The 14078-nt window shown below is 42.4% G+C and overlaps 1 protein-coding gene across 1 annotated transcript; it reads left to right on the forward strand.

Annotated features, from left to right (window-relative positions):
- Positions 1-7269: 7269 nt before the first annotated feature.
- Positions 7270-13842, forward strand: NPY (neuropeptide Y). Its single transcript, XM_047850285.1, has 3 exons — positions 7270-7457; positions 11791-11871; positions 13717-13842. Exons 1-3 carry the CDS (start codon positions 7270-7272, stop codon positions 13739-13741), a joined length of 294 nt encoding a protein of 97 aa, XP_047706241.1. The 3' UTR covers positions 13742-13842.
- Positions 13843-14078: the final 236 nt, after the last annotated feature.

A 14078-nucleotide genomic window follows, 5' to 3' on the forward strand; every position in this document is an offset into this window, starting at 1 on the left:
TTATTAATTGATACAGTTCTTGGGAAGACAATTTGATAAGAGCTGCCAACATTCCAAATGCATGCTTGCTTTGACCAAGAAATTCCATTTCTAGGGCTTCAACAGTTAAATCTATACATATGAACAAAGACAGATGCCCAAAGTTACTTATTGCTATAGTTTTTATAATAGGAGGAGACGGGGGAGTTGGGGTGGAGAATTCATTAACGAATGATAAAGTAAAAAAATTACTGTCTTTGAAAGGATGACAATGTGTTTGTATGCAACCTGAGTTAGGGTGGAAATCTAACAACCATGGGGGAGCTGGTCCATAAATCAAAGCCATCCTGGCTCTTATTGACATAACTGAGCTGCAGAATTAACTTTCAGTAGAGGTGCCTTATCTTTGGCCTTCTTATTTTGTAAGATTATAAATCTTCTTTGTGTTTTTAGAAAACTGAAACTGAATTCTCTATTACTTTCAGAATGTATTACTAATACATTCTCTATTACTTTTGAACCATCCCAAGAGAGTATCCTTTGAGAAAGAAGGTTTGGAGAAATGCTCTGAGATGACATTCCTGTTGGTAAGTTGAGGGAGTCCTATGGCTCTATGTACCTTCACACTATGAGACCCCAGCTTCCATTCCAATAGCTTATATCTCTGAGAATGTTGCCCTAAGTTTCCCATAGGACCATTCTCTATTATTTTAAATGGACCCATGGAAGGAGCTGGATGAGGGGAAACACTTCATGGAGGCCTGCATTTTCCATCTCTGAGACTCAGGAGACCCAATATGTAGTCGCAAGATTTCTAACTTAGCACTGTTTCTCCCATGGTCCTGCAGGTGGTCAGAGTTCTTATTTCAGGTCTTGAAACTGTTCCAGTTGCTTCATGCAGAAAAGAATTCATTAAAGGATAAACTCTTTGGGATTAAGTGATAAAACAGTATACCCTATGTTGAGTTTCCAGAAACAACTCCCCCTCAAAACCTCACCACAGAAACAGCCCATCAAGAATGCTGCTACCTTTGCCTCAGTTAGGAAGCTCCAGAATCTAGAATATTCCACCAGAGCCATCTGCTCCAGACCACACTGCTCCCACCTCCGTTTGGGTTACAAGCAGGATATTCACAGCCTATTTCTCTCCCCACATAACTTAGTTCTTTCATAACTATTTAAAACTTTTTTTATGTTTAATAATGTACTTGGAGAATATAGGATATCTCAGTGTTACAACTCAATTTTGAGGCAAGCTCTCAAGTAACTGGATTGGAGCTAAATAACATCTGCATCTTTGGAGCAAGGGAGGCTAGGAAACAGATGGCCACATTTAACCCTCTGGAGTCTGGGGAGGCTGGAAGTGCAATGGATCTCTAGGCACATCCAATCCACAATATCCACATCCTCTAAAATGGAAACAATACATCCTCACACCACAAAGGGAATGTTCTTCAAACCCAACCCTATCCATACTGAAGATAAGACCTCTCAATAAGCCTAGAAGGTAGTCACTGCTGTTGCCTCGGGAGCAGGTCTCTCTACATAGCACTTTAACTGTGTATATGAAAGGAAGTCAATGTCTTCCCAGAAAATCCGCTTTCAATGTGGTGAAATGTGCTTGTCATTCCCATGATCACATTTAAGGTTCTTTTGTCAGTGAAGTAAGCATTCTGCTTTGTATGGGTTCTTGTGACTAGAAGCATGGGACTGGAGCTAATAATCATAATAAATTACAAAAACAAAAATGTGACTGGTCAGAAAAACACAAGGCCAGTCTCAACTCAGCACTATGCTACTGTTTTGGAATTGTCAGTATGTGCCTGCACATGCAAAATGGAGGTGAGGATTACAGCTATTATCAGAATACTTTCAAATTTAAACAAAATGATATTTTCCTGCAATTATCTGGGTGTTTCAGATAAATTCTGGGGTAATTTTGTTCAAAAAAAATCTTCATAATTGACACAGTTATCTCATACATGTACTTCTAGACATTGCTAAAAAGGTACTGCAATCAAAGTAGTGCTATAGGTGAACCCTGTTTTCAGCTTCACAGAGAAGCTGGGAAAGAACATACAAGATCAAGAAATTTCTCTGCTATCCAATGTAACAAAATGCACATAAAAATAAGTTAGAATAGCTAAAAAGAGAGAGAGAAAGAAAGAAAAGAAAGAAAGAAAGAAAGAAAGAAAGAAAGAAAGAAAGTCAGAAAACAACCAAACTAAGGTTCACAGTCTCCTAATGTAAGTTTAAAAATACCATCTACAGAGAGAACATTCCAGAAATTGGTTGTAGTTTATACTTGACTCCTTCACAAGCAGTACAATGAACAGAAATATGAAGACATAAAGTTCTGAAAAAGTGGATGGTCCCAATTTGGAGGGAAGTAGGGAGACGGTGTGAGGGATGGGATTTGGAAAGGAAGCCAAGAAAAGTGTCAGGAGGGTCTTTAAACAGTCGTTTCTCTCTACCAGGAGAGAACAATAGCTGTTCATACAATAGAGCTGGGACAAACTGCTAAGAACTGGCATTTTCTGTTTATTTGTTTTACTAGCTGGGAGAAACACAGAGTGTAAACAGGGAAGGAACAAATGTGATGAACTCCTACTTTGCCTGTTTTCTCATGCCTTTCGATGTATATTCCAGAGGGAAGCAGGAGACAGACAGGTAGGGAGGGCAGGGAGGAAATTATTGCCTGAAGCAGCTTGTCTTTGAGAGAAGAGGAGGGTTTGGGTTCACTTGGAATCTGTTGAACAATCTGAACCAGGTATAATACTATTCAGGCTATTTCTTTCATCATAGCTAAGTTTTGGTCATTTATGGTTTTTGAGAAATTATTCCATTTAATCTAAGTTGTTGAATTTATATTTGAGAGTTGTTTATAACATTCCTTATTATCCTTTTAATGTCTGTGAGGCTTGTAATGATTTCCCCTCCTTCAATCTTGATAACAGTAAATTGTTTCTTTCCTCTTTTCTTCTTTCTTTCTCTCTCTCTCCTTCCTTCCTTCCTTCCTTCCTTCCTTCCTTCCTTCCTTCCTTCCTCTTTCTCTTACACTCTTTGCTCTACCTTTAAAATATATCTGGAATCCAACCATTTCTCACCTCTTTCCTGCCACCACCTTAGTCCTAGTGACCATGATGTCTCTACTGGATTAATCTACTAGCCTCTGGACAGGCCTCTGTACCTCCACTCATGCTGCTCATCAGGTTCTCAACAGAGTAGTGAGAGTGACTCTATTAAAAATATAGGTCAGATCATATCACTTCTCTGCTTCAAAACCGGCAATGACTCTCTAGTTCACTTATATAAGCACAAAAATATGTACACATTCCTGGATGATCTCTCTTCTTCCACTCCTCTCTGACCTCACCTACTATCCTCTTCCTCTCCCACTTTGCTCCAGCCACAATGGCTTCCTTGCTCATCTTGGAAAATGCCAGGCACATACCCACCCTAGGGGCTTTACGTCAGGTTTTCTTCTGCCTCTGATGCTCTGCTCAGTTTTGTTTTGTTTTGTTTTGCTTGGCTTATTCCCTCATTTTCTTCAAGTCTTTGCTCAGTGTCACCTTTTCAATGAGACCTGATCTGACCACCTGTGGTATAGTAAATACATTTGGTCTTTGTTCCCAGTTCCTGGTCTAGAGTTCCTAAAACTCTTGTAATTTTTTGAGTGATAAGGGTGCTAGGAGTATCTTTTGTTCTAATATTTGGTGGTTAACCTGGTTCCTGACAAGAGCTTCTAAGAGCCTTGGTCTGTCTAAAGTGAGAAGAGTGTCTGTTTGCTGACAGGATGGCTGGTGGCTGGGGGGGGGGGGGCACTCTAGATAGTTTCGGGATGAGGGCTGGTCACCGGAAAGTCAAGGCATGATTGGAACTTGAAACTTTCAGCCCCACTCCTCCATCCTGGAAGGAGAGGAGAGGGGCTTGAGATAAGTTAATAATCTTTTAAGGTCTAAATGGAAAGATTTCCAAGATATAGTATTAAGTAAGATTAAGGTGCTGAACAGTATGTATGTTTCTTCGGCTTACAAAAAAGGAAAAATAGAACATATATTCAGTTTTGCTTTTATTTTCATAAAAAAGTCAGAAAAGATGCATAAGAAATTAATAAAAATGGTTGCCTGGGTGAGAGGCAGGAAGTAGCATAAATGTTGACACGAAAGGGATATGAGGAAACTTTTGGTGGTTATGTATATGTTGCCTACCTTGAATGTGGCGATGACCTCACAGAGTATAAGAATATAACCAATGGAATATTTTAAACATTTTTAGATTAGCATATCTCACTTGTATCTCAGTAAAGCTGCTAAGGATGCATATACATATAACTAAATAAATAAACTTGATTTTGAAACACAGGAGAGAAATGGTTCAGCAACTAGAAGGAGATGCTGGGGTGAGCAACTGTTCTTTTGATTTTTAGGAGTTTTGGCTTTGCTTTGTGTCTTTCATATAACAAACGCAAGCAAATTTATAAGCTGTAAGTATATCTTTACATGTAGAAGCATAGAAAACTATAGAAGCTAATGGAGCTAACACCCGAGAGAAGAGATGTAATATTCATAGCCCAAGGCCAGTGGGATAAGGATGTAAGAATATATCTCCAAATGCTGAACCCTGAGAATAAGCTCTTAGTTTTGGATACCAGTGACATTATTGTAAGCTAAGTTAATCAAATGAACACAGTCTTCTCCCCTCAAGAATGGTGCATCTCCTTAGAAGGGATTTCTTCCAAATTCATTGACTCCTTCAAAGTTTTGACTGATGTGTTATCTGTGATACACTCTAAAAATAAGATTATCTATTGAAAAGTGGACTGAGCTTTTTCCTCTGATCAAGAAAGAGCTGTGAGAAGGTGCTTTGTTCTAACTTTACCAGACATTAAGAACCCTGAAGCCACTCTGAGAGCCCTGATATTTGTGTCCGTGTCATACATTTGTGCAATGTGGAAAAAGAAGCATTCACCTAAGTGAAAGGGAGGTGGTGTTCAAAATTTGTAACACACACACCACACTCACACACACCACAGGGCAGGGAGAGCTCAGAGCTTGCCACACATTAATTGATATTTAACTCAGTGTGGTGGAAACAGAACAAAAACAAAGTGTCAATTTAACAGAATCACTTGTCATTTTAACATTAAAACAGCCTGTAACTTAACACTTTAATTTCCTAAACATTTTATTCAGAGTCTGACTTCTAGGAGCATTTATTTAGGGAACTTTTAGGACATAAAATCCTGATTCTGTAAGAATGGTTTCTGTGTCTTTCATATTCATATTCAACAGGTTTAATGTGATGTGCAAATTAATGGTGATCTCTCTCTCTCCTTTTCTTAACCTGTTTGATTTCAATCAGAACCCACATTCTTAATCAACGTTAACGTGCGTATTTGTAACTATCCAATGGCTAACAAAGAAGAAATTCCTGTTCGTTTAATTAGCCAGTAGCTTTGGATCAGAATTTTTCGTTCCATGGGGCTTTAATGGATCTCCAGACGGTCAAAACGCCTCTCGTTCCCAGCAAAGTGAGCAAGTGGGTTTACCGTGTCCCGTTTCTGAGGTCTTTTTGGACTCCACACTCTTTGGGTCCCGATGGAGCAGGGCTCCTAGCGGTTGGGCGAGTACTTGGAGCGGGCTGATCCCCTTCGAAACACAAGCTGGGGAAAGGGGCCGAAGCCACGGAAGCCCATTCTCAGACCCTGGAAGCAGGAGGGGGCCTTTTGGGAGCCACTAAACTCAGGATTTGGAGCAGGCGCCCCGGACCTGCTTTCCGCGCAGGAAGATCTGCGCCCCAAGTTGTCTCCAATCGAAAGCGCACAGGCATTGCGCCCCGCGCCACGTCCGCGCGTCCCGGAGATGCTCCATCAAATAGAGGATTCATGTACCCCCTACCCTGGCGGGTTGGGGTTCCAGTGGCAGGCGACAAAGACGATCTGAGCTGCTTCCATCTCTGGCAAGGTTAGACGGGGTCTGAGGGAAAGCCGGGTTTGGGCGCGGCCGGAGGTCAGGGGTTCGGACGTCGGCTTGGTCCCGCGCCCACGCTCTCACCTCTCCAGGCCCCCCTCCCCGGGCAGGGTCTGGGGTCGGAGAGTTGGGGTGTGGGTGGCTACAGGAGCCGCCGCTGGCGCGACTGTGGCGCCAGCCCCCTCCCCCCGTCCCCCGCCACTCGGGGGCGGGAAGTGGCGGGGTGGGAGTCACCGGAACGTGATTGCCTGAGGCCCCTCCTGCCGCGGCGAGGGAGCTCCATAAAAGCCCTGTTTCGACCCGCTCTCCACACCAGGTCCGCTGGCTCTCACCCCTTGGAGAAGCGCACCGGACTGCCCGGCCCTCGCCGCCCAGCCACACCCGCCCGCCCGCCAGCCACCCAGCCACACCCGCCCGCCCGCCAGCCACCGTGAGTGCCAGGACCCACTCGGCTTGGGGCGGGAGCTGGGGGACTGCGCCGGCTCACTTTCGGAGGAGCTCTGGGACCACGGGAGGGTCGTGCCCTGCTCCCCAATCCCTGCGCGCGCCTCTCTCGGTCCTCTCCTGCCCCGACGCGCGGTGACCTCTCTTGGAAGCTAAATTCCACTTGCTCCTTCTGGTCCTTTCCGACTGCACACCCGCCCTGCTCCCGCCCCCCTCCCCTCCCTGGCTGCGGCCACGCGGTCCCTTTGGGTTATCTTTTGGAGGGTGTGAAGGGGAACGCGACCCCCAACCCCATTTCCTCAGAGGTCGACGCCTGGAAGGAGGTTTCCCCGGAGTTTGGAAGCTCCCTGCCACTTTCCCGGATCCTTGGGATCCGATCTGAGACTGCCCTGCCCGGGGAGTTCTCTCCCCTCTCTCCCAAATGTCACCCCGAAGGAATCTTCAGCCATAACCTCCGATGTCCTGCAGCAAAGACAGACCAAAAGTATTAGAGAAGAAACTTTTCTCCTCCGGCCGGGGTTTGGGGAGGAGGGTAGGAAAGTGACAATTATTCACCCCACGGGAAGGAACTTCTACTTGTGTTTGTAAACTATCTAAACTGGCTCAGGCGAGCTCTGGTCCCACGCCTCGCACCTCTCCTTGCGTGACTCTTCCGCGCAGCGACTTGGACCGAATTTGCGCGGACTTTTCGCGTGGACCAGAAGGGTGGGGCAGGGCAGATGGTGCCTTTAGTAAGCGGCGCGGTGCTCACCACCCTCCACTTCCCTCTCGAGTGGTAGCGGGGTGTGGGTGGCGAGGGACATACATGAGGGAGGTTCGAGGTATGTATCCTTTCAAACCCCACTATTCTCCGCTTTCCCTTCTGTGCCGGCAGATGCTGGGTAGCAAGCGACTGGGGCTATCCGGAATGACCCTCGCCTTGTCCCTGCTTGTGTGCCTGGGCGCGCTGGCCGAGGCGTACCCCTCCAAGCCAGACAACCCAGGAGAGGACGCGCCGGCAGAGGACATGGCCAGATACTATTCAGCGCTGCGACACTACATCAACCTCATCACCAGGCAGAGGTGGGTAGGCTCCTCGGGACCCACTCAAGGAGCGCCCTGCCTGCAGGAGCTGAGATCCTGGGGACCTCAGAGGACAGGGACCAGTTTTTTTTTCTTGCTTGTAACCCAGGGCAGCACAGTTTCAGGCACATACTCAGTTCCCTGCATAATTACATAGGGCACTGAACACTTTCCCTCTGCAACCGTAGTTACAACATCGTGACCCCCCCCCCCCCCCAGATTTAGGTTCCCTAAGCTGTGTGGCTGGCCATCTTCTCCCACTCACTCCCTGCTGTTTTTGGTTCTTAGAGCAGTTGGGGGACTGTTTGGAAACCTGGATGGGAAAGGACCCCCTAAAACAGGTCAGAAATGCTCTAGGGAAGTGCTATAGGGAGAAGGGTGAGCTGAATGTGTAGGAACTACAACCACCACACCAACCAGGAAACAGCTGGGTTGCCAAAGATATTGCCAGATTTTCCAAGCTGCCCAGAGCAAATTCATGACAGTATTTAGGAAAAGACAAATAGAGCTATTTTCTTGTCTTCTGTACAGTGGTGGTTTTTTTTTTTTTTTTTCAGTCTCAGCTCTTAAAAATCCTGGTGCCAATAAATAGAGATTTAGCATGAAAACAGTTGATCTAAAATGCAGAGACTTTCCCCATTTTATAGCAGGTGAGTTTTGAGAAGGAAGTGCCTACTTAGTGCTTTGTTAAGAAGAAAACTAGTCACTCTAGGATAAACCCTGGCATTACATGGAATTTGGAAAATTGTAAACTTTATTCTGAACCCTCGGAAAGCTAAAATTAAATGCCATGCTTTCACTCTCAGCATCAAATATTAGGGGAAAAAAATCACATCCAAACTATAATACAGGATTTAAAATTTGTTACCTGAATTGGTTCATCTTAATTCTAAATCATTCAATATCTTATTTCAATTCCAAGATCAAATGAACTTGATAAGCTAAAAAGGGTGAACCCTTTAAAAACACTAATGTTAACATATTTAAATTATGGTTTGTAAAGTGTTATTTTGTTTTTGTTTTTACCATACTTTTTACTGTTTACAAGTCAGAGAGTCCTTGAGAAGGATTCAAAATGGGGCAAACTTGTATTTTTTTTTTTTTTAATTTTTTTTAACGTTTATTTTTGAGACAGAGAGAGACAGAGCATGAACGGGGGAGGGTCAGAGAGAGGGAGACACAGAATCTGAAACAGGCTCCAGGCTCTGAGCTGTCAGCACAGAGCCCGACGCGGGGCTCGAACTCACGGACCGCGAGATCATGACCTGAGCCGAAGTCGGACGCTTAACCGACCGAGCCACCCAGGCGCCCCGAAACTTGTATTTTTTTAAATAATTTTTTTTCCTGTTTCATCAAACAGGGATATGACATCCTAAAAAGCTTTTGAAAGTCCCAGTTTACATAGAATCAGAAATACATAAAATGTTGGAATTAAATAGTACTGGTTTGTGAACCTTGAAGTCTGTTCATTTTAATTAGCAAAAAGCACTAATGTTTTATATTGTAGTAGACTTCTCAGAAAGTTAATTGCTTCAAATTCTTGCTTATGCTTTCATATAGACTAGAGAAAAGAATTGTTCAAATAAAAAAGATATTAATTGTCGTTTATCTAGGAAAACCTTTGTTGGTTATTTAGTTTGTCACTTATAACATAGTAGAACTTATTTCTTCAAAGATGATTGCTATAAAGAAAGCTTTTAACATTGTATAAAGCTTTAGCATTTCAAAATGTTTCCCTAGGCATTATTTCATCCAGTCTTTACCTCAAAGCCTTGAAGTGAGTATAATTATCTACATTTTACAGGTCATGAATCTAACAACATTTATGAAAGCTTTTTTTTTAGGGGTGGTGAAATTCAAGCATTCCTACTGATTTTCCTTCGATATTGTCACTACCATCAGCATCGAGTGTGATCTCCAACCTCTTTGGTGAAACAAAAATAAAGGGAAAGGGGCTTGAGTTTTTTGGGAAGAGATTCAGGTTAGGTGGGAATGAGTTGATCCTGAACCAGAGTTTCTTGTCTCATCTTCATATAAATTCCCTCTTAGAAACCATCAGAGGCTTATCATCTGCACCCATCATCTCCATTCCCACCCCACAAACCCAGTCATCTGCACAATTTTGTATTTTTGAAAATTACAGCGTCATTTGTGAACAGGTGTTTTCATTTGGCACAAATGGTAGTCTGATATCATTCTCTTTCCTCCTGTTTTCTACTCGGTCCATGTTTTTAAGCTATACGCTCCTGGTCATTGCCTGAAAGCTGCGTCATTTATTCTAGAGCATGGATCGTCCACATTTGGCTTTTCCAGTCCCCTACATCAGTGGTTCCCAGCTGGGGCTGACTTTATGTTCTAACCATCCTACCATGCCTAGGACAGCCCCCTACAACAAAGAATTTTCTAGCCCAAAATGTTAATAGTACCAAAGTTGAGAAACCCAGCCCTAGATTAGTCTTTCTCCATCCAGGTCAGATATTGGAATCACTTAGGGAGCTTTTTAAATATGCTAGTACTGGGCTGCAGCCTTGACTAGTTAAATCAGAACCTCAGGGGTGCGTGGGACATGAGCTTTACAGTGGTTTTACAAGCTTCCCAGGTGATATCAATGTAAAGCCAGATTTGAGAATTTTTTTTTTCCCCAGAGACTCTATCTTTGACAGGTGAAACATTGTAGACCAGCAGGAGAATCCCGAATTAAACAGAGAAGGAAGAATAGTGAACAATGCTGTCCTGGGTGCCACTTTATGACTGTGAATCCTGCTATTTTAGATTTAGCTTCTTTACTAGTAAATTGTAGAAAACATTCGTCAGTTCCTCTATTCACTGGAGCATGAGGAAGATAAATGAGTTAAGGTTGCTCAAGAGTTTTAAGGTTAATAAAATCAACGGATGAACAGAATAAATAGGTATATGAGCAACAATCTACAGTTTGACATCACAACTCTAGAAAATCTTGAGGAAATCTTATAAATGATGGGGGGGGAGGATTTGTTTGTTTTTGCTTCCTTTAAGCCCCAGCAAAGGAACATTAATAGGAAATCTTTCCAAAAGATTTGGATTTAATTGCACTTGATAGGCAGGGTATACTTTGTTTTGCTGTTTTGCTTGTTAGCTAATCAATCCATCCAGGCTAGTTTTTCATTTGTGAACAACGTGGTTTCTGGTATACAAGGTCTTTTCTGAGAAAGGGAAAAAGATACAACTTGGTAGACCCTTCAGCAGTGACAGAGAGAGAGAGATAGAGATAGAGAGACCAGTGTCCTCACTCACCTGGAACAAATAGCATATACTTGCATTCACATATAGTCCTATCCACATCCTGCTCTAGGAGAAAAAAGACCAGTAAGATTCCACAGTCTTTCAACGGACCAGTGAAATTCATTTATATTTACAGGGCAGTTTAAATTAGAGCATGGAAGAAGGTTTTTAGCTTTTGGTACCCCAATAAGTATGGAAAATATAGGACCCATGTTTATTGCTTTCTGTAAGAATGGGTGAATTTCAACAGCAATACCTTGCATTTGTGTTTCACTAAGTTGCTTTCAAAATATTGTGACTCACATTAGATTTCTACAAAGACTCCAATTTAAAAACAAGTTGTGATTTTTTTTTACAAATGAGAAAACTGAGATTCAAAGACACAGGTAGGTCAAGAACTTCTGTCTGATTATTTTTTTTTCCTAAGGCTGTTTCTGAACAATCATCTGGTTTCTTTGTTAAGATTTAAACTGCTGTATATCATCAGAACTATAGCCAATTAACTAATTATGGAAACATTTAAAATCATACTGCAATGTATTTTTATTTCCTGTCACTTAGTTATAAAAGTTTCTATATATGTATTGTTCGTGGTAGTATAAAAAGGCAAGAATTTAACTAAAAATTTCTATTGGTTCAAATAACCTGCTAACTTGTTATTTAAGCAAAATTATACATATTTATATATTTTTTTAAATTTACTTACTTTTGAAAGACAGAGAGAGAGCACTAGTGGGGGAAGGGCAGAAAGAGAGAGAGGGAGACACCGAATCTGAAGCAGGCTCCAGACTCTGAGTTGTCAGCACAGAGCGGCTTGAACCCACGAACTGTGAGATCATGACCTGAACCAAAGCTGACCCTTAACTGACTGAGCCACCCAGGTGCCCCCAAATTATATGTATTTATAATTTGAAATAATATTTCTGATAGTGTCTATTTCATATAACTAGATTATATTGTTAGCAGATGATCAGCCAAGTGGGAGACTATCTTCCTTTTTTTTCTAAATATTTTTCCTTTTTATGAATATTTCAAACTTGTTTTAAAAGACTTTTCCCCCTTTTTTTTTAAGGTATGGAAAACGATCTAGCCCTGAGACACTGATTTCAGACCTCTTGATGAGAGAAAGCACAGAAAACGTTCCCAGAACTAGGTATGAAAAGCCTGTGTGGGGACATTGTTGCAGAGCTCAAGATGCACGGGGGAGGGAAATCCCAGAGGGCTGCCTGGGAGGGGGAAGACATTGGAATGAGTCTTCCAGAGCAGGTAGCATTTTGGCAGAAATGGAGATGGGGAAGAGGGCAGTGAGGACCTTTCTTTTCATGGACTAATTTGCAAATCTCTAAACTTCTGTGGGGTATTATTTTCGACCGCAGATTATTTGGTGCTCCTTTGAAAATTTTAAATATAAGTGACTTTCACCTCAGAAATGACTCTATATAGAATTTCTAACTGTGTTAGAATTGAGAGAACATAGAGTGAGTCCCTATCTCTACATTGAAATGACCAGCAGTCCATCTTTGGCTGGGGTAATCTTTAGTTTTCATACAGTATGTGGAGTATCTAGAAATCCTGCAGATATCACTCATGAGTCTTATTCTAATCTTCCTCATTTTACATGAAGCCGGAGATCAGTCTTGGCTGGGTGGGGGCTAGTGTTTACTTTTTGACATATTTCAAGCTCAATATCACAGAGAAATTTCAAGGAATGAATGTTAAGGACATAATATTCTTAGGGACTTGTCTGTAACCTTGGGGTTTTCTGGGAATGTGGAGCCATCTGGGGAAGAGGAGCCCGCCAAGAGCTGGTGTCAAATATTGGACAATGAAGGCTGTTGGGAAGCAGCCCTCCTCTGTTTTCATAACTTTCTGGCTCTTCTGTCTGATGCCTCCTGCCTCGATCACGTGGCACATGGTTTCATCCATTTCTGTGGGAGCTTGTCTGCCTTAAACCCAAAGCTAGACAATGTCAAGAACCAGGTTCCCCAGAAGAGGTCACTAGAACACTTGCTCAGTGAGTGTGACTGGCGTGTCCCTCTTTATTGCGGTTCTCCCCAGAGAACAAGTGGGGTGACCTGCTGAGCCATTTACTTTCCCTCCCATCGTCCTTCTGTCCTCTCGTGAAATGGCCAGTCTGGGCAAAGGTGCAGGTCTAAAGTTGTCGGGTTTGTTTTCTCTGAAGGAAGTAACAATTTGGACTGGAATAAAACTCCAGTGTTCTTGTCTGGAGGTATCAACCCAGATTTAAACAGCAAATGCAAGGGAAGCAGGTGGAAAATTCATAAGGGTTGTTTTTAATACTAAACAATAGATGCCTTTAAGGTTTCATTGACCTGCGTGTGATATTTGCCATGGTAAAAAGTTTAGGGTAAACCTTATCTGCTTTGGGTAAGGAAAGGAACCATCCAAACTTAATACCCTTGCTGCTACTCTTTGTTTTGTGGCTTAAAGTCTAACAGTTGGTGCATGAAATACAGTTAATTGCACCCTGATGTAGACAGCCTCAATCCTGTGCCGTTAGGAGGAGGCAAAAGTTGACAGCTTCGAAGTTGCCTGTGAACGCTATTTTACTAAAAAGGGTTCTTTATAAAAATAGTATCTTACTACATAAAAAGCCTTGCAGGAAAACAAAATCATATTCAGAATTGACTAACAATAACTTTCTTGTTACCATTTTGTGTAATTCCTGTAGTTTTGATCTTCAGAAATATTGCAGAGTTCTTTGGCTCCTTTGATAAATAGAGGGCCTCTTAAATACTCTGAGATTTGCTTGAGACTCCTGTGAACATGAGTGAAAACTACTCAGCTGGGTCTCTGCATATGATGCCACTGTCTGCTGCTCTGATATTCTACCTGACCTCCTATTTAGAATGTCAACAGGAGCCTTTTCAGCAGTTTCTGATCATCTTTCAGTTCAGAACTGAATGTCTCACTTTCTGTAAGCCTCCCAGGAGGCTGGGAAGCTTCTCTTACGTGCTTTGCTTCTTATGTTTGACAGGCTGGAAGACCCTTCTATGTGGTGATGGGAAATGAAACTTGCTCTCCAGTCTTTTCCTATTTTTCAACCCATATTTCATCCTGTAAAACTAGAGTCTGCCGGTCCTCCCAATGCATGCAGCCACTGTGCTCAACTCTGCAGAGTTTCCCTTTGTTGTCCTTGTATATACGTGTGTTTAAATAAAGTACCAAGCATTCAAACGTGTATGTTCCTCAATGAAAAAAATCTGTTGTTGCAGTAGTCAGAATTATTTTAAGTTATTCGTTACATCGCAATCTCACTCAGTAGGAGGTTCAAGGTTCGCTTCACCAGTGTTAAAGCAGTGACTATGGAAGTTATAAAGATATGATGATTAATGATGA

Source organism: Prionailurus viverrinus, chromosome A2 (genome assembly GCF_022837055.1).
Source record: "Prionailurus viverrinus isolate Anna chromosome A2, UM_Priviv_1.0, whole genome shotgun sequence".
Classification (NCBI taxonomy): Eukaryota; Metazoa; Chordata; class Mammalia; order Carnivora; family Felidae; genus Prionailurus; species Prionailurus viverrinus.

Bases quoted from the DNA above. Each gene is read 5' to 3' on its own strand.
- NPY (XM_047850285.1), top strand. From the start codon at position 7,270: ATGCTGGGTAGCAAGCGACTGGGGCTATCCGGAATGACCCTCGCCTTG. The intron at 7,458-11,790 runs GTGGGTAGGCTC...TTTTTTTTTAAG, and splicing joins AACCTCATCACCAGGCAGAG to GTATGGAAAACGATCTAGCC. The intron at 11,872-13,716 runs GTATGAAAAGCC...TATGTTTGACAG, and splicing joins GAAAACGTTCCCAGAACTAG to GCTGGAAGACCCTTCTATGT.